At 45.9% G+C, this 20,218-nt stretch overlaps 1 protein-coding gene across 2 annotated transcripts in view; it reads right to left on the reverse strand.

Moving 5' to 3' along the window:
• Positions 1-20,218, reverse strand: part of ANTXR1 (ANTXR cell adhesion molecule 1) — a 155,151-nt gene that overhangs the window by 65,748 nt on the left and 69,185 nt on the right. For both annotated transcript variants that reach the window (XM_090051159.1, XM_090051158.1), the window contains exon 13: positions 7,061-7,156. In XM_090051159.1, coding sequence (XP_089907285.1) covers positions 7,061-7,156 — 96 coding nt within the window. The remainder of the gene's footprint in view (positions 1-7,060; positions 7,157-20,218) is intronic.

Genomic DNA, 20,218 nt, shown 5'->3' on the forward strand with positions numbered 1-20,218 from the left:
CCTTAAAATTACTAGGCATTTTTTGATCATTTGGCTTTCACCTCTCCCTGCATCAAGATTACTGATGCCTGACTTACTGGAGGAGTTAATGTTGGTAAAATACTGCAGGAACTCTAAGTGAAAGGTGGGTACTCTATAACATAGTTTCTCAGCCTGTGGTACGTGTACACAGTGAGGGGATACACGTTTACCCCAACACTTGGTCTCTCTCACCCTCTTTTCCTCTCAAAACTATGGCAAAAGATTTGGTGTGCCACACACTGTGCAGCGCTTTAAATTCCCCAGTAGTAATCTGGTTCAGCCCTCCTAGCTTTGGTCAACATCACCTCTAGCCCAGGTACATACTTGAGTTGTGCACCCCTGGTGTGAAAAGTGGCAACCCTACCCACACCAGATTAAATATCTGTCATATTACAGCCTTATATACAGAGCCCTTCTTCCAACATACGGCACGCATTAATCTGTAAATATAAAATCCCCTGGAAAATTGAGTGTAGGGGTACTTACTAAAACTGTCAAAACTTAGGGGGTACTTGTGACTTAAAAGGTTGAGAAACACTGCTCTATAAAAGGACTACACTTACCCCTGGCTCTGCAGTCAGAATGTCACATCACTTTAAATTGCCTAGCAGGCAGACTGGGGAAGTAGCCGAAGGAATATCCTTTCACTGCTTCTCCCGGTCTGTGCTCACCAACAGCCAGACTCTGATCTCATTTACAAGGGTAACTCTTTCAGTTCCAATGACATTATTCAGCTTTACACAGGTATAACTGAGAGTGCTCTCTGGTTTCCTGCAATGTGGTTGCTTGCCAGGCTACTGGCTCCGCTGCATATCTGTCTGCTTGACTGGCTCACAGGGTGCACTCATGGAGCAAGGCAGTGCAAGATCAGCATCCCAGGTGCTGTAAACCAGCCTTTGCCAATGAAGATGCCAATGAATCCATACTGGTTTATAGTGTGAGCAGCTGGCCCACTCTGGACCAGTGTGAGGACTGCAGGTTGGCCCTTGAGATAATTCCTCCCTCCATACTCAAGCCCTGGCCTTTCTTTTTCTTTCACTGGGTTTTTGGAGGATGCTTTCTCCTAATCATTTTAAGGGGAGAGGAATTGAGCCTAATCTTAAAATACCATGTGGGAGTGGGTGGATGTCAGAGTATCACTGCTAATCTCTTACAAGCCAGTGGGAGTATGTGTACAATATAATTTGTGACCCTTCAGTGTTACAGTAGAGTCTACGCATTTCCTCCCCTCTTCCTCAAGCTTAACAGTGATTAGCATGTGTTTTCAATATAATTTCTGTATTGTATCCATCCATGTTGTTGTTCCAAAACTTTTGGTCAGCTGCAATCAGCAATGAGAGCCAAACTAATTGCTGGTTCTTCCATGCTTCCTTCCAGAAACTGAGACTGGTGTGAAATGCTTGACGGTGGCTGAGTACCAGCTGAACCCTTGCATTTTAAAAATGTGATAGTATAGAAACCAGTACGGTGAAATCATTGTAGTGGATTGGGTGCAGATGTGAAGTCAATGAGGATCTTCCAAACCCAGCCTCACTTAGACTATCATACATGCAGATGGATATGACAGCAAGGCCAAAACATGTGCCCAAGGAGCTAAAAGAAGATGTAACACGTGTATTTGCTGGGGTGGGAACTGAGTGGGGGACTAGTCCACCTAGACAATCTCATAAGTACAATTTGCTAAATTTTCTTCTTTTTCTCTGTGAAATGTGACACCAACTAAAGTCCTGGCTATAGGGCAGGAATCACTACATCCACAAAGTTACACTGGTGCAAATCCTTAATTTAGATGCACAGTTCAGTTCCTAGTAGCACGGCTTACTTTGGTAGCTCACCAGATGCAAGGGGTGCTGAATTAATTCTTGCTTTAGACCGGTGCGCTGCACTGGCAGCAGGAGATTGTATATTTGCATGAGAAGTTGTACTGAATTCAACCAACTTGCCTTCCAAATCTATTTATTTAAAAGAGTGCAGCCCCCTTTAACTCTGGTTAAGAGTGCCTACCATAATCCCACGTCAAACCGAAGCCTTCTGTTGGCCTTCTCCAGAGAAGTAAGTTTAACCCTTTGGTGCAGAAACTACCATCTGCACCTGAAATTCCCCTTGCTGTCCATCTGTACACTCCCTGTGCATGCAGATGTGCATATATAGGCTGGAATCCTAGTCCTACTTAAGACAATATATTTCCCACTGACACCAGTGGAGCCAGAATTTCATGCACAGTATTTTGCAAACACATCCTCCTCTGGAAACACAGCCTGTAAGGTCATGCGTCCATAGCTGTCATGGCTTCTTTGCTCATTCTTTTCATGTGCACACAGGGGGAAATGTCCGCTCAGTACAATGTTGTGATCTGGCTTTTTTTCCTCCTCTAAACCTACTCTTCAGTAACGGTATTGACACCTTCCCCGCCCACCACCTCCTCCGATGCTATTACCTGGTCTTCCCTCCTGTCCATACTCAAGGGGAATTCTGTCTGTAGCAGAACTCAAAATCTCATTATGTTCTGATCCACTGTGCGTGACCTTTGTGTCTACTGTAAATGAAATGGTGAATTCCAGATTTCATCCCAAAATACATTAGAGACACATGGATACACTTGGAAACAGTGTTTCTCTATGGGTCAATGCCAAGTAAAGACAGGGCCAGTGAAGTCCTTGGAGTAACTCAATTGACTTCGGAGGACTTAGTCCAGGGATGATATTGGCTTAGTGCTTTTCCTGGAGAATTTTTGGATAGAAACAATTCCTATTTAATTAAGAAATGTGCCAAGAAAAGTTTCAGTGTTTAGAAATGAGCACTCAAATGCTTTTATGCCCTGTAATAAAAAAGCCAATTTTCTTTTTCCTGGACACACTGCATTATCCCTGAAACCTCTTTGAGCTCCGGTCCCTCACCCTAGCTTTTGAGTCTTAGTTTGGTTACCGGAGCCTGCTCTCATTCTGCTGTACCTGCCAGTTTCTCTGCCATCACTTCACTCCATACCCAGGACAACACCAGGTTCTGCAGTGGACCACTTACCAAGGGAACAGGGTCAGCGGGCAGTGTATTTCCCTTCCAAACAAAACCATTAAGGAAGGGAACCCTGCTATTATTTTACCTTTTCTTTAAACATTACTGTTTCCTTTGGTAAGAATTTAATAATCAGTTGTCCTTTCTTAGATACTAATCCAATTTTCCAAGTGAACTGTGCCACAGCCATTGAAAGAGGATAATACACAGTACAGACTACTGTGTCGAAACCTGCCAGACAAATTGAGAGATGTGCTCTAACTCCACATTTAGAAAATCCCCATTGTTTAAGCCATGTTTAGGGGGAAGGAGCTGCTTATATGACAGGAAAAGTGGATGCTGGACAACACGGGAAAGTGGGAGGTTTTTCTATTTACCGAAAGCTTCAGGTCATATCTGGAAAATATTAAATTTGAACATTTCATGTGGATAAAACCCTGGGCCAAATCCTACTCCACTTCTGAGGCACATAAGTGGTACTTACACCCCTAAGCATGATCCTAGTCCACCCTGCTTGAGTATTTTAGCTCTGGCATTCAACCTTTTGGCCCCACCGGCTAGGTAAGTGGTAAGCCTGTACGAAGCCAAGTTAGCCAGATCTCTGAATCACACAGGCCCATCCCCCGCCCACTCTCAGTGGCTGCCCTGCCTGCCCCAGCTCCCCGCTCTTTGAAAAAAAAACAAAAAACCCAGCACTCACCGGGTGCTGCCAGGCAGGGGGGCCATCCCTGGTGCTCCCCACTACCCCTTGCCATGTAGGGGGCTCTTCCATGAGCCCCCCCAACCTCCACCCACTGTCCCACCCCCCAACATAGCTGCCCTGCCCACCCCAGCTCTGGCCCTTTAAAAAAACACAACACAAAAAACCGCACCGTCACCGGCTACTGCCAGGCAGGGGGCAATCTCTGCTGCCCCCCACTGCCCCGTGCTGTGTGGAGGTCTGTGCACAAACCCCCAGAAGCCCTGAGGCTGCTGCAGCAGCTGGTGAGTTCAGGGGGTTTTTTTGTTTTTTTTTCTTAAAGGGCTGGAGCCTGGGCAGGTGGGGTAGCCATGGGGGCTTGAAGAGTGGGTGGGGTTGGGGGGGCTTGTGGCAGAGCCCCCCACATGGTGTGGGACAGCAGGGATCACCTCTCTGCCTGCCCAGCAGTATCCAGTTAGTGGGGGCTTTCTTTTTTTTTTAAAGAGCCAGGAGCTAGGGCTGGGTGGGACAGTCATGAGGTGGGGGTGGGGGTTTGGGAGGCGCTCTGGGGGCGCTGGGGGAGCAGGTGGGGAATGGGGCCTGGTGGGGGTCCCCCCATGGTCCCTTCCCCCCCTCCTCCAGCCCCTCTTCCCCTGTCCCCTACTTACCAGCAGGAGTCTGGGCCCAGCTCCCTGCTGCAGCGGGGGGTGGGGAACACTGCCAGAATCATGGAAGCTCTCTGAATCTTTTCCAAATCGATTTGGAGAGCTTTGAATCAATTTGGACCTTTTAATTGGTTCTCTGATTCGATTCGGATTCAGAGATTCAGTCACTGAATTGAGCCAAATCTCCTCTGAATCCAATCAGCACTCGAAGCTTCGCACAGCCCTCATAAATGGTGCACAGCCAGTTTGAGAGATGGATCCCTTGCAGGTCAGTGCCTGGACTGGGCCCTGCACTACTTTAACCTTATGTATCTGATTTAGCGTGCAGGAACATGCTATCTGACCTGAGGGGCTCCTGGAAATTAATGCTCCCGGAAATTGATGCACCCATCTTTTAAGTCCAGGTTTTTCAGGGCCTCCAGCTGGGTGAAACAAGATCACACATAGGTGGCAAGGAGCGTGGCCCTTTCTTTTTCTCCCATCTCTGCTGTGCTTAATGAGGTCCCCTGGACTGTATTATTTACATGCAAGACGGACATTTGCCTTCCCATTGTTTCTTGGCTCCCTATCTCAGAAGGGCTTCAAAATCAACCTCCTGCTTTTTAAAGCTCTATGTCCCCTTTGTATCAGACCCTGCCTCTTTTTTAATCCCCATCGCACTCACTCTATGCTCCCCTCTGTCTGGTCATGGCATCTCCTCACTTCTGCAGCATCTACAATCTGGCTTTCCTGTATCTTTCCCCCATATCAGCTCAATTCTCCACCTCATTTCAAGACTTAAGCTGGAAAAGTATCAAGCCAAATTCCATATACATAACCTCCTCTGGCTTCAGCAGTTATACCAACAAAGAATCTGGCCCTTCTACTCTGAGAGTGTGTGATCCAGCATAGAAAAATAACCCTCTTCACCCTACCAAAATGCTAATCCTTTCCCTGTTTTCAGAACTGAACTTTTTATTGTTATTCTGAAACTCTCAAATAAATATTTTTCCCCTTCTGGTTTTCATCTGAGAACGGAGGTGCCAAACTACTATGAAAATAATACTTTACCCCTAGCATCTCTAGCCAGAAGCAGAGGTTCAAGACTGATAAATCTTTCTTGCACGATTTCCATAACAGTTCTCGATACAGGAATGTCTCCCTAGGGACTTACTCCCAGAAGATGCACAGTTCATACAACTCCCATTGTCTTTGCAGCTGTCAGCATTGAACCATACACTTTGAACCATGCCGTGTCCATTTACAACACCAAATCAGGGATTTTAAAACGACAGCGTTACCAACCCAAGAATGAAAGCCAAGTTGGACAAACTTAAAAGGAGCATCTAAAATATTATTCACCTCCCTGTACCAAACCTAGATTCCAAATCTGAAGAAATTTGTGCATCCTTCATTATTGTTCTGTATTTGTATTACAGTAGGGAGGAGAGGATCCTTCTGAGACCAGACCCCATTATTTTACGTGCTGCACAAATACATAGTAAACGTCCCTGGGCTGACCTAAATAGAAAGCACAGGTTTACCAGAAGCATTAAAAGAAGGTCATAGTTACACTGTCAGTGACAGCGCCAGGAATGATCTCTCCGATCTCCTGGCCCCTAGCTTAGTGTGCCCACTCTTACAACTTGCTGCCTTCCCTGCTCTTTTCTTTCATGGCTTTTCCTGGTTCATTTGTTAATGCCTCAGCTGCACTCCTAGTTTTGCAAAACATTTTTGAAAGACCTTGTACCCAAGACATTACTCAAGGTGAGAATAATTATATTGAGATAGTAACTTCCCTATAATGTATCTCAAAGGACTTTGCCCAGGTGGATAGTTAGTAGGGATGTCCAGAAAATAAGAATTCCATTTTGCAAAAGAGAATTCTGAGGTTTAGAAACTTCATTTTCCTTCCATATCAGCTAGAGAAAAGCAGAACATGGACTTGAACCTGGGTCTCAACCACTGAGCTGTTGGTCTCAACCACTAAGGTAAGGGTCTCCTTCCAGAAATCCCATCTGGTATCTAAGGAGCCTTCCCAACAAGCCTTTTATTGAAAAAGATGCATTTCTGTAAAATGATGCTGCCATATTCATAATTTGGCATCTTCTGCCAAAAAGCTTTTTCAGAAAAATTCCTGACCAGCTCTAAGAGTCAACAGCACCTTTATTTCACAGATGAGGCATGAGAAAAGTGACAAGCCTGAGACCTTGCAGCAAATCAGTGGCAGTCAGAGAGGCAGTCTCTTACTCTATGCCCTGCAGTTTACCTGCTTGCAAACTTGGCCTTTTCTTTGTTCATTTCTTTGTGGACAGCACAGAAGTGGTGAACTGAGCTGATAATTTTTGTTTTGCATTTGCATAAAACCAAAGAACGCCCCCCCCAGCTCACTTAGACAACAAAACCTTTCTGCATGTGAATAACCAAGACTAAAACACCCAGCAGCTTTCTGCAGGGAGCAATCTTTCACTTGTCACAAAGTGGACAGCAGGAGACCCGTTTCCCATCTCCGACTCCTCTGGTTCCTTGCGCCTATTCATTAGCACTGGCAGGACTTCACCACCAGGTGCATGAGTCACTGTAACCCTGTCCACACAGGTGACAGCAGGTGACTAGTTCAGTATGGGTCCTGTTATAGTTCTTTTCACTCTAGTTATGCTTCATGTTATAGTTCAGATCAACTAGGCAAGGGGATGGGACTTACCACTGTGCAGCAAAGAGGCCAGAACCACCAGAGGAGAGCCAGTGCCAGCAAGAGGAAAAGGATCAGCAGGGCAATGGCCAGGATGGTCCCATCAGACTGCAAGAGGAAAGCAAAACAAGGTGAGCGAAACCAACCTCACTGCTCCCCAGCAGCTGCAATGCAGCCTAGCACAGCATCCTCCATCTGCTGGCTGCTCATAGTCATGTGCCTCCCAACAGCCATTTGAAAAATGCAGTTTATTTGTATTTACAACACATCATTTCCCAGCTTCCCCATTCAAGAACACCCAGACTTATTCGCTCCCTCACACTTCCTTCTGAGCCACTGAAAGCTGATGCATGGATAGGCCTATGGAGGCAAGACTTCTCTTCTACTCAGAGAGCAAGTGTAACAGCTTTGCAAGCTTCCTGAGAGAGTCCAGCTAATGTATGCTAGAGAGACTCCCTCTAGAATAGATGCTAAGTGGGAGCGAGGACTTGGTCTCTTTGCTGAGAAGACCATCCGGGTGAGCACTCAGAGGCAAGTATATTTAGCAGTGTGGCCATATGACTAATTTTGAAGCCAATAAAAAAACTGGCTGAAAGTGTTTCCCCTGTTCTACGTCTAGACCCATGCAGTCAGGTTTGCGCTGAGGTACCCAGAGGGGAATGGCTATTACCAAGCCTTTGAATCATCCAGTCCCAGTGTGAAATTATCTCCGATATTCAGATGAATTACTCAGTATGGGAGCATCCACACAAGCCCGCAATGGCCTCTTGCAGTCTCAAACCCCTTTGAGACGCTGCAAGAGGCATGTGCAGGAATGAGAAAGTGTTCCCCATGCTGCAAATTTGCAGCATGTGGGCAAAATTAGACCCCTGGATAGCTAAAAAAACCCTCAGAGAAAAAAAGTGGGGCAGGTGGGACCGTGCCCTGAGGCAACTGGAGGCCAGTCCTCCACATAGATGCTCTGGCTGCCAGAGCATCTCTATGCTTGGCCCTTGCCCTGGTGCTGAAGCATGCTGCCTGCCCATGCAGGGCAGACACCGTGCCAGCTGCAGGGACCTGGGCTCCAGTGCCACTAAGTAAGCGGGGAGCTGGGGGAGGGGACCATGGCGGGGGGGACCCCCACAGGCCCTGCCTGCTCCCCTAGTCCCCCGATCCCTGCTCTGATCGGCCCCACTCTCCACCTACCCCCCGAGCCCTGTCCCGCCCGGCCCCATCCCCTGCCTGCCCCAAGCCCCACCATCACTGCTCCCCCCAGCATCCTGGCAATTTAAACAACAAGAAGAAAAAAAAAACCTGGCAGTTCCAGCTGCTGTCAGGGCCAGTGCCCCCTCCTCCCCACAACAGCGCGGTGCCAGGTGACAGCTGCCCTGTTGCCCTGTGCTGCACTAGGGGGCACTGCCAGTGGGCCTGGTCTGGAGGAGCAGGGGGTAGGACAGGCATTGCAGGGGGCTGCAGGAACTAGTGGGGGATGGGGCCAGGCGGGGCAGCAATCCAGGGGCTGGGGGAGCAAGCAGGGTATTGCATGTGGGTCCTGTGGTGGGGGTGGTAGCCCCTCTGGGGGCCATTTGGCCCCTGTTGGGGGGGGGCTGTAATTCCTGTGTGGGGGGCAGCAAAACATAGGTATTTAGAATTCATTTTATTATGATGATAGAGACACTGGCAGGCTTCCAAACTGCTTTAACATTGTAGTTATATCAATAAAACATTGCCCAACAGATCACCCTCTCTCTCTCCCCACCACCCCCTAGAGTGACTTCGGGATTTTTTTTTTAAAATCAGGGATTTTTCAGTTTTCCCAATAAGGAACACCTGCTAGGGCAGCCAGTGGCCAGACCCTGCCTGCTCAGAGCTGGCACCTTGGACCCAGCTGAAGGTGGCTGACCTCCTGGCCAACTGGGGCCAGGAGGACATGCTTTGACAGTTCAAAGCAGGCCACCACACCCGGAACATCTTCCAGGCGATAGCTGCTCAGATTGCTGGGCAGGGGCACACGTGGCAGTAGTGCTGCACAAAGACCAACTCTGCAGCCACAGCCCACTGGCAGCTGGCACAGAGGGACAGATGCCTCTGCTGGCTGTGCAGTCCCCATATGGGTCTGGCAGGTGGCAGCAGGTCACAGCCAGGCAGCAGCCTCCACAGCCAGACTGCTGCAGTGGGTAAGGGTGCAGGGAACTCTCAGGGCTGCTTCAGCAGTCCAGCTGGCACAAGCTGTAGTGTCCCCAGGTACCAGCTGGGTGAGCCCCAGAAGCTCCCGAGAGCAAGTAGCCCCAAGCTACTCGACAGGGCAACTTTCTGTACTGATGGGGCCAGGACAGGGCAGCTTTTTATACTGCTGGGGTCCGGGCTCTAGCTCCCCCTGGCTGCAGATCTAGGAGGAGCCAGGCAGAGTTATTTTGCCCCAAGTGGCACAATTTGGCCCACACCAAAGTGCATGTCTGGGCACATGTGCTGAGGCAAAAAGCCCTGGATCAAATTTGCACTGTTTCTATTTGAGCTGCTGCAAGCACACATGCTTGCATGTGTGGATGCACCCTATGGGTTTTCAAGGCAAAAGACTACCTTGGCTCCCAAAAACTCAGAATACAAGACACATATTGGTACTATTGTGTAAGCACTGAAGATTCTGCATTTGTTGCATAACTGCACACCACATCTTTCTGCTCCGAAAGGTAGAGCTCAAAGTGAATCGTTATTAGCTTTCAGCAGGGTAGAAACAAGGCCTCAGATTTTGGCAGACCTCCTACCTGCCGTTAGAGGGCAATGGTGCTCATACACACCACTCAGCTTTTCTCATTCCAGAATTCCTGCTTCTCCGAATATCCCTCTTCCCACACATCTGTAACCATTCTCCAGTTTAGCTCCCCAGAAAGGACAGAGGTAGGGAAATCCTCTGTCACCTTTTTGCAGTTCACAGGTTGAGAATTCTTGCCCTCTCTAATGCACTGTGACAATCCAAACAGAAAATGAATGATTTTCCATTGCTTCCAGGTTTAATTTGAAGTACGTGCTCTTAGCTTCCTAAGAGAAACCAACTTTCCTGTGCCATTCCTCTTTGGTATCATCTGGCTATCTTGGGATCAGCAAGCAGGTTATTAATCTTGGCAAAAGCGCAGATGAGATAATTTTGATCTAAGAACCAGACACAGAGAAAAGCAAAACAAATAACTGGGGGAATAAAGGGGGGGAACAACCCCTCCCAACCCCCAAGATAACTTCTTATTGATGTTTCTGTGACATCACATTGAGCTTGAGAACTTTAAAGTTTGTGGCATGCAGGTATTTACTAAAATAGCTTTAATTCACTAGGTGCATGACAGATGCTCTTGGCAGAAGCGTGAGCTTTGCCAACAGAAAACTGGGTCAGGAGAGCTTTGCAAAACCATCTTTGCTTTAGAAATAATTCTGAGAAAAATCAGATCAGGCCAAGCTGGTTCTTCCACAAAAGAAGAATCTACCAGGAGCTGCTGCACTAGCCCAGAATTGGGAAGGAAAATAGGTGGCTGCAAACTATCACTGGCCATACTCCCCCTTGCAATGTGTTCGGTGTTGCACTCTTGCAGACACAGCATAGACTCTTATCTTCTGTACATTCGGTCAGAGATGCCATAGGCTGAGCACATCAAAAATCTGACCCTTAATGCTTTAGCTACTGTAGAAGCAAAGTAGTAGTTTGGAGGTTCTTGTCGTTTGTTCCCTTTACTCTTGTGACTCTTCATAACTCATGGAAACATCTTTTCATTACCAACCTGAAATCTGATGCTAAAGAACAAAGAAAAACTAAACATTTTTTCTTCTTTTTATTGTCTTTTTAACCGCAATTTATTTTTAGATTTTCCTTTTGAATTGCCTGCAAACACGCTCCATCACATCTGTTTCTATGCAAAGCATCTGATGCAGCCAGATGTTACACTGTAGCTCAAAGCAATGAATCAGCCCTGCAGATATGGAAGGGCTCCATATGCAAAATCTTGCATTTCTTCCTCAGTACAGCCTTGAAAAGCACTGCAGGAGTTAGCCTAATGTAGCCATCAAACATACTGCCCTGATAAACACTGGCTTTAAAATTTCACAGCTCTAAATGACTGAGTGTGCTGTTCATGCTGTATACAGCACACTCCAGAACAAATGCATCGATAGCTAATGTGTCTTTAACCAAGATAAAACTGCATTTCTGAAGCTTTATCTCAGGAGGAGTTCTGTACTCTGTCCCTGCCCTAGAAAACACTTTAGGCCTGATCTAAATCCTAGAGGTCAATGGAAGAACCTCAAGAGATGGTTTACACAAGTGTAGTCCTGCAGGTATCAGTGGAGACAGAATTAAACCTTTGTCCTAGAATGGCAGAGACACAGGCAGAGCCATTAAGTAGTGTTTTCCCCTCTCTCATATCAATGGCTGCGTTTTCCTAAAGGTCAAACAGCCTCCTCAACACAGGTAGTTTTCACCTCCCTTCAGGGAGTAAGTACAGTGCTGATCCCAACTCACATCGGAGTACCTCTAGTTTAATTCATGCAAAAAAATGGTGCCTTGTCTCCAGGGGGAATGAAGTCTCACTTCAGCTAGCCATCCTGAGATAAAAGATGCCTTCTTTTCTGGCAGGAGAGACCCAGCTTAAAACAACAGCAGGCATGAATAGAAGCTGCTGAGACAGCTCTTGCCAAGTTCTAGGCTAGGCATAAAACTCCTGTAATTTACTCCTGGATAATACTAGAAATGCCCAAACAATGCTTGGAGTGGAGCCTTTAAAAGGCTTTTCTATTATAGTGAATAATAACATAGAACAGCAGCAGAAGAAAAAAAAGCAAGACTCTACCTTGGACGGTATTGTGCTGCAGATTTCACATGTTAAGATACTGACACAAGGGGTTTGACACAAATAGGCTGGACGCAAGAGTAGGGCAGCTGTGCCTTGAAGCCTTACATTCACTTCCAAGGAGTCCGGCAGAGCCAAACACTGTTGCAGTATGATACTGGCAGTGGAAGACAATGAATAAAATCCTCAAAGATACTATTACATGTAAATTAACTTCCTAATTATGTAATCTTCCTGGAGAACACACTTCTCTTCTGCTTCACTGCTATTAGCACAGATACAGAGATGCCCAATAGCTGTACTCCAACTTGACTAGACAACAGATACATTTGCTAATGCAGAAAAGACCACACAAACTAATTTCAGGGATACAGATTGTTGGTCTACAGGCAAAAGGAATCAGAACTCGTGGCAGAGATGATATCTTTTATTAGACCAACTAGATATTTGCAAAAAAAAATCTTTATTATTCAAGAGAATTTCCTGCCCAGGAGAGCATCCATGGCACCATCTTCCTGTGAAATATGAAATATTATAACCAGAAGGAAACATAACTCAACATCCTGCTTGACACTAGACAGCATCAAGGTAAATAGACTGTTTTAACTTTTGTCTGAGCCTAATTTGCACAAAATGAACTATTCCAACCAGGAGATCTTACACCACCTTCAGCTTTCCTGTGAAATATGAATTTTAATTTCCACGCAAACTAGTGACACTTAAATTCGTTTCTGCATTTAAACTTCCCAAGGAATCATACCTCATATGGTGCTTTTTATCATTATATCCCAACTTTTTACAGAAGAGGACAGGATCATTGTTCCCACTTCAGAGACAGGGAAATGAAGGTACAGAGAAACAGGGTGACTTGTCTACTGGGCAGTGGCAGAGGTGGGAACCGAATCCACATCTCCTGACTCCCACACTGCTTCCCTCACTTTTGCATTTTCTGTGTGGGGGGCAATTTAGCAAGGTAGGTCAGGACCTCCCACTGGAACCCATCCGAGTTTCCAGGGGGAGGAGAGTTAAACTGATGTTTCTGAAATACTCACCCACAGCTTTGAATAAGTGTCCACGGATGGAGGGAATACAAATTCGCTTGACAGAGACAGAGAACCCCTTTGCAGGTTATTTTCCTATTTTGGTCAACAGAAGAATGGATGGTCCTGCCTCTGCTCACTACAGAGATTTGGGCAGCTCTTATTTTGAACTAAATGTGCTCCATTTCTCCTTAGCTCCCTTGAGGATGGCTTTGACTGTCCTCAGCAGAAGCTGAGGTTTCTATTTTATCAAACGTGCAGCAACTTCTCCTTCTTAATATAGCTGAAACAGTCTGGCCTAATAAAAAAGAAATGAAATTTCACTGAATGGGCTGTTTTTAGATTCCAGCACACTTTGATCACGCACTATGTGAAGTTTCTTGAAAGGCTGCCAACCTCAACAGAGGAGCTGGTCATGAAACACCTGCTCTCACTAATCTGGTATATGTGTTCTGAACCCCCTTCTACCTCGCTATGAAGTGATATATCCTCTGGAAAAAGCCCATTTGAATTTGAAAGAAGACAAGACGCTCTCTATATGGCTTTGGGACCAATGTACACTGTTGCTTTTATTTCAAAATCATGCCTCACCCAAGCCGGATTGAGCTAGGGGCTGACAAACACATCATCATAGATGGCCAGTGCCTTGGAAGAGCTCACAATCTAGAGAGATGAAGCACATGAATGGCAGGAGAAAAAAGAGGGATTACATGTGTTACAGGGACTGCTGGTAAAAGAAACTAATGTTCCTATCCTGCAAATAGCCAAAAGCTTAATTTTTACTTTACCAGGGTTGCTCAAAAGAGGCAAGTTCAGCCTGTGCCTTAAGTGTTCGCAAAATCGGTCCCTTCTTGTGACCTCCCAGAGGCCCACAGGAAGGTGGTAGCAGAACCAAGGGTGGAATCAGTAGCATCCAACCCAGTGTCTTTTGGTAGCTTTTAGATAAGTCTCATGATGACTTCCAGGTAGCTGGTGTGAATGCAAGCCAGCCGCACAGGGCCAAAACAACTCCTGTTCCATTTTCCAGCCACCTATACCACACACCGTCCTCATGGACAGAATGCTCCACAATTGCTTTCACTCCTCATGCTAGGCAAACCTCAGACAAGCCCTAGTATTTGACGACCCATCCTTTCTATGCTACAGGTTAAAAACAGCAGCAGGACTGCTCACTCTTGCTCTAGTCATGCTGATACTTTACATTATCTGAAGTCTGATCAGACCCCAGATGTCAATTTTATCAGCTTCACAGCAAGAAGCGGCAGAGATTAAGTGAGCAGGGCCTCGCCGTAGCTACATCTCCGCACTTTCTTCCCACAGAGGACGAGTAACTTTATTATCACATCCAACGGCCATGACCCAAGGTCATTAATATCTCCCAACCCTTTAATTTCACCTTAGCATTAAGTGAGTGCCTCTTTGCTCTCCAGACTAAAGCACTGGGCAAAGAAAACGAATAAACGGACACCTCAAACCAATTCTTTTAGGGATGATCTATAATTACTGCAGTGTATGTATTGGTTAGAATTCACACCTTTTCAGCCAAATCTCCTTGTGGACATTCCAATTTTGGAAAGAAGAGAGCCGTAACTTCCTTTTGCTTGAATCAGCAATGGGGCGCCTGTATTCTGAAATAAACCTCTTGTGCATATACTCGTTCGATGCAAGGTTGTGCCTAGGACTAATTCAGGCAACCAAATGAAGTAACAGAAAATAACAGAAGTGAAAGTAAAAAGGTTGTGCAAGGATGGTCAGTAAAAGTTAGAATGGGCTTAATATTTCACGGGACAGCAAAGGAAGGGAAATAACCAAGTATGTTCTGGAATGTCTTCTCTTTCCCCAGTCATGTCAGATTCTAGGTAGATTAGAAACCAGACTAGAGTGATGGGAAACCCCTACAAACCTTTCTGTTCTCCTGACATTCACCACTGTGCTTCCAGTCTCAAAGTTAGGTCCCTGCAGGTGGATTCTTTCCTTGTACAGAACAATTTTAGGATCAAGACTACAATGAATCAAGATATTTTTCCTCAGAAGAATTTTTCTACTGGAAAAAACCATCTATATTTCATAGACATTAGGGCTGGAAGGGACCTTGGAAGATCATCGAGTCCAGCCCCCTGCCCCAGGGCCAGGAAGTCAGCTGGGGTCATAGGATCCCAGCAAAATAAGCATCCAATTTGCTCTTGAAGGCGTTCAATGTAGGTGCTTGAACCACCTCCGATGGCAGGCTGTTTCAGACCTTGGGGGCTCGGACAGTAAAGGAGTTCTTCCTTACGTCCAGCCTGAAACGGTTTTGGAGGAGTTTATGACCATTCGACCTCATCATCCCTTGGGGTGCTCTGGTGAACAAATGTACCCTCAGATCCTGATGAGCACCCCTTATAAACTTATTGTCAGCCATCAGATCACTCCTGAGCCTGCGCTTCTCCAGGCTGAAGAGTCCCATAGCTCTCAGCCTCATATCATAAGGCCTGTTTTCCTGACCTCTGATCGTACACGTGGCTCTTCTCTGGACTCTCTCAAGCTTCTCCACATCTTTTTTGAATTGTGGAGCCCAAAACTGGACGCAGTACTCCAGCTGCGGCCTCACCAAGGCCAAGTACAGCGGGAGAATGACGTTCTGGGATTTGCTTGAGAAGAATGCAAATTAAAACAGAAAAAATATTCAACAGGAAAGTGGTTTCAAATTTTTTCAATGTTCTTGTTCTGATAATGTCAAAATGCTTCAATAATGCAGAATACTTATAAAACATAAAATATTTTTCTTTGATTTTACTTTTTCAATGAACTTTGTTAAACTCTCAGGTCATATATTAATATAACACTTCCATGTTACTTATAATTAGTATTACATTCATGTATCATAGATTCACAGATGTTAGGGGCTGGAAGGGACCTCACGAGATCATTGGGTCCAACCCCCTTTCACTTGAGCATGAATAATATCTTATAATGATTCAACAGAACTCGAAGGAAACAGTTCCACATTATCCAAACAAAAATATCTGAGGTTTCCAATTCCCTCCCTCCCCCAAATTTCCACACTGAAAGTATTTAAAAATTTCAACTTTTTGTCTCTATTTGGAAATTCGAAATGTTAGGGGTTGGCTTTTTGCAGAATGCTGTGCATACTTGCGGGTGCTATAAAATGGTCTGTCTAGCTGTGCATGATGCAGAACAATGTCAGCAACTTAACTCCTAGTGTGAATGGTATAGCCAGAAAATTTCCAATGCATATTATTATTTGCAGCATAAAATTATTAAGGAGTAATTTAATTTAAAAACAAGCTGGAGAAAATGTGCTTTGTTGTTTCATTCCAGCACTCTTACAGCTAATAATATACAGGTCAAGGACCCAAGACAGTGCTTATTAAATGTAGTTTGTAGTTTCACAAAGCTTCTATTGATACAATAGTGCAGGCACTTTAATTACCTGCAGACTTAGGAACACTGATAACTAGACAGAGAATTAATTGGGCAACACAGAACAGAGTCAGAATTGAAAAACTCAATTTACAGGTAAATCATATTGCTTCTAAACAGAAAATAGCCCTGGACTGCAGGGGCTATTGTTTTTAGTGTAGTTTGCAACATCTTTTTGATTTACTAACCTTCTTTTTTCTTCTTTTTCCTGTTTAAAGATCAAATTCTCCCACTATTGCTTAATACTTGTGAATGGTCCAGGTTTCTTCCATCTTCTAAATGGCTGTAGAAACCATTTATATGAATGACAGCATCAGGCAGGTGTGCCAGCAGTTGCAAATCTTCTTTTTAAGACATTGAATATTGGGTGGACACTCTCCTTTCCCCCCCTGTCTTCACTGGGTCCTGAACTCAGTATGTGCAAAAGAAGAATCAGTCCCTAAGTCCGGCTCTTGTATTTTCTGAAGACATTGGCCCATTTCTCAACTTATATTTCACCAAATATTCCAGACAATGTCACTGTTCATCACCATCACCTCCTGTTCAAGTTGGTGGCATTACCAGCTTCATTAGTCCATAAATCCACAAGTTTTCCCTCTCTTCTCCAAGATGGTGTTAGTTGCAACATACCTACCTACTTCAGTCATACAGTTCCAAGAAGTCCTGAAGCACATATCTAGGCCTGACCTTGACAACTGTTGGCCAAGATTTCTTTTACTGCTTACCTCCTGGAATATGAAATCTGCCCTAATTCTCTGGCTTAATTTAATCCATGGTGAGACTATTTAGAAAGGTGGCTACTGTGACACAGGCAGATGCCCACAATGAACCAGGCTGGTCTCAAAGGCCATGAGCAAATGGCAGACAACCACCACTCTCATTAGTTACCAACCTAAGACAGTTTGAACCATCAATCTGCAAATGAAAGGGTTTCCTGCCCCACTAGTGGCCCTCTGATCCATCCCATACTTTATACTGTCTGTTAGTTGAGGCAAGACTCCCTGTGCCTGGGGTGCAAATGGCTGGAGAAAGTCCCTTCCAGATCTGCAAGGAATCATTTGTTCTTTTATCTTTGTGCTTAGAAAGGCAGGGACTCTGCAGCAATGTAACATAAGGATCCAAGCTGCCAGTTAAGTTTTACCGCGCCGCTGGAATCCCACGATTTCAGCTTCCGCTCAGTTCTGATTCTGGGAGTTGCTGGCGCAACAGGTCACTAGTGGCTTCTTCTGTCTTGGATGCACTATGCAAAACGAACAAAGCCTTGCTTTAATTCCTGCCCTGGCTTCTTTCGGAGACACCGTGTCAGGGAACTTGGCAGCAGTTGGGGAACCCATTAGCTGAGTGGGACTCTTCCTTCCTGCATTACACAATCTCCCTCTTGAAAGACCTTCTTAGCAAGCAGTCTGTTTGATGTGCATGCTTGTGCATTTGTCCGTGCACACACACACGTGTGCATGTGTATATACAAAAACATTTTAAAAAGTTCTTGCTCTTTCTTGATCAGGGACCATGATCAATTCTTCTTTGGAGTGTTTCTGACTCTGCCAGCCACCCTCTGAAGTGCCTTTGCCAGGAAGAATCTGGACCAGAAGCAGCCTTTCCCTCTGTGAAAGAGATATCACAGTCCTATGGCATGAGCACTTCTTGTTATCATTTTGCTGCTGGCTTCCTTCTCAGCTTGTGGCACATCATGCAACTTCTTTGCCCAACTGAGGAACAAGAGGGGATGATACTTGCCATGGTGAGGTGTAAGGATTAGCTAGTTTCAAAGGTGGATCTGATCTGAAAAGAGGCTGTGTAAAATTGGCTCCATGGGGTTCCATATCATTGCATTTCAGTTCTAGTCATTCAAAACCCAGGATGGGATACAGGTGCTTTTTCATTCTTTGCACTTGATAAGTTATACAACATTGAAAACAGTCACTCTATATACAGCACTCCTGATCACCTGCCCTGCAGCCTTTCTGTTGGTCAGAATCATTCCCCTGGAGAGGCTGCACAGGGTCTGGGGCTGACACCTCTCTCATATGGCATAACCAGCTGCCTGACCAAATGCCACCTGCAGAAGTTGAACTCGTAGAACCCACTCCATTAGGTATCAGCATCCAATCAATATGAGCATGCAGCTACAAAAGACCTTAGTACAAACAGCTACAGTACATGCAGCTCAGAGTGCTGGAAATTAAAAAAAAACAACCCAAAACACAACCAACAAACCCATCTCCCTTATTCACGTCAACAATATTATGCTGTTACATGGGGTGTCATAGTTACTAGTTTCATAGTTACTAGGGTCAGAAGGGACCTGAATAGATCATCAAGTCCGACCCCCTGGGCAGGAATGAGTCCTGGGATCATAACACCCCAGCCAGATGTTTATCCAACCTCCTCTTGAAGACTCCCAAGGGAGGGGAGAGCACCACCTCCCTTGGGAGCCCATTCCAGAGCCTGGCCACCCTAACCATAAAGTAATGCCTCCTGATATCTAGCCTGAACCTGCTCTCAACAATTTGTGGCCATTATTCCTTGTTATCCCAGGTGGTGCCCGGGGGAACAGAGCCTCACCTATTTTCCACTGGTCCCCCCTTGTGAGTTTATAGATGGCGACCAGATCCCCTTTCAGTCTTCTCTTGTGGAGGCTAAATAGATTCAGGCCCTTTAGTCTATCCTCATAGGGCCTGCCCTGCCCCCTGACCACGTGAGTGGCCCTTCTCTGGACCCTCTCAAGGTTAGCCACATCCCTCTTGAAGTGGGGTGCCCAGAACTGGATGCAGTACTACAACTGTGGCCTGACCAATGTCGCATAGAGGGGGAGGATCAGCTCCTTGGACCTGCTTGTGATGCATCTGAGTCATTAGATATGTGGAAAGCCCAGTATCTAATGACTCCAAGATCCCTTTCAGCCATGGTGTGGTTGAGAAGGGAGCTCCCCAGCCTATAGGTATGTTTCAGGTTCCTTCTCCCTAGATGCAGCACCCTGCACTTGTCTGCGTTGAATTCCTTCCTATTCTCATCTGCCCACCCTGTAACCTGTCCAGATCTAGTTGGATTCTGTCCCTCCCCTCCAGTGTGCCCACTTCTCTCTGCATCTTTGTGTCATCAGCGAATCTGGACAGCATGCTTTCCATGCCCACCTCCAAGTTGCTGATAAAGATGTTGAATAGCACAGGCCTGAGCCCTGGGGAACTCCACTGCCCACATCCCTCCTGGTCGAAAATGACCCATGCACCACCACTCTCCGGGTACAACCACCCAGCCAACTGGCGACCCATCTGACTGTGGAGGAATCAGTGTTAGTCTCCTCATTTATTTATGACAGACTTGTCCAACATATGGCCCATGGGACACCATGCAGCCCTCCAAACTGTTTGCTGAGGCCCAAGGTGCTGCGATGAGAAATGAAAGTAAACACTGTACTTTTGTTTTGGGGGGGGTGGTGATGCAATACTGCTTCCTGTGAGGTCTTTGAATATGGATTGCTAGGTGATAAAAAGTTCATGATCTGGCCCCACATTCAAAAAGGATGGACACCTTTGATTTATGAGAATGGGGTGAGAAACAGTGTCAAAGGTCTTCTTGAAGTCCAGGTAGATGACATCTACCTCAACGCCCGCAACCAAGGACTTTGTGACTTGGTTGTAAAAAGAAACAAGTTTGGTCAGGCAGGATCTGCCCACAGTGAACCCTTGTTGGTTATCCCCGAGCGTTACTTCCCATGCTGGGCCCCTGCAGATGTGCTCCTTCATAATTTCCTCAAAGGTCTTCCCAAGGACCGAGGTGAGACTGACTGGCCTATAGTTACCTGGGTGCTCCTTTCTCCCCTTCTTGTAAATGAGGACCACATTGGCCCTTATCCAGTCCTCTGGGACCTGGCCAGAGCACCACGAGCACTCATA

Source organism: Crocodylus siamensis, chromosome 6 (genome assembly GCF_052110815.1).
Source record: "Crocodylus siamensis isolate JL-2025a chromosome 6, ASM5211081v1, whole genome shotgun sequence".
NCBI lineage: Eukaryota > Metazoa > Chordata > Crocodylia > Crocodylidae > Crocodylus > Crocodylus siamensis.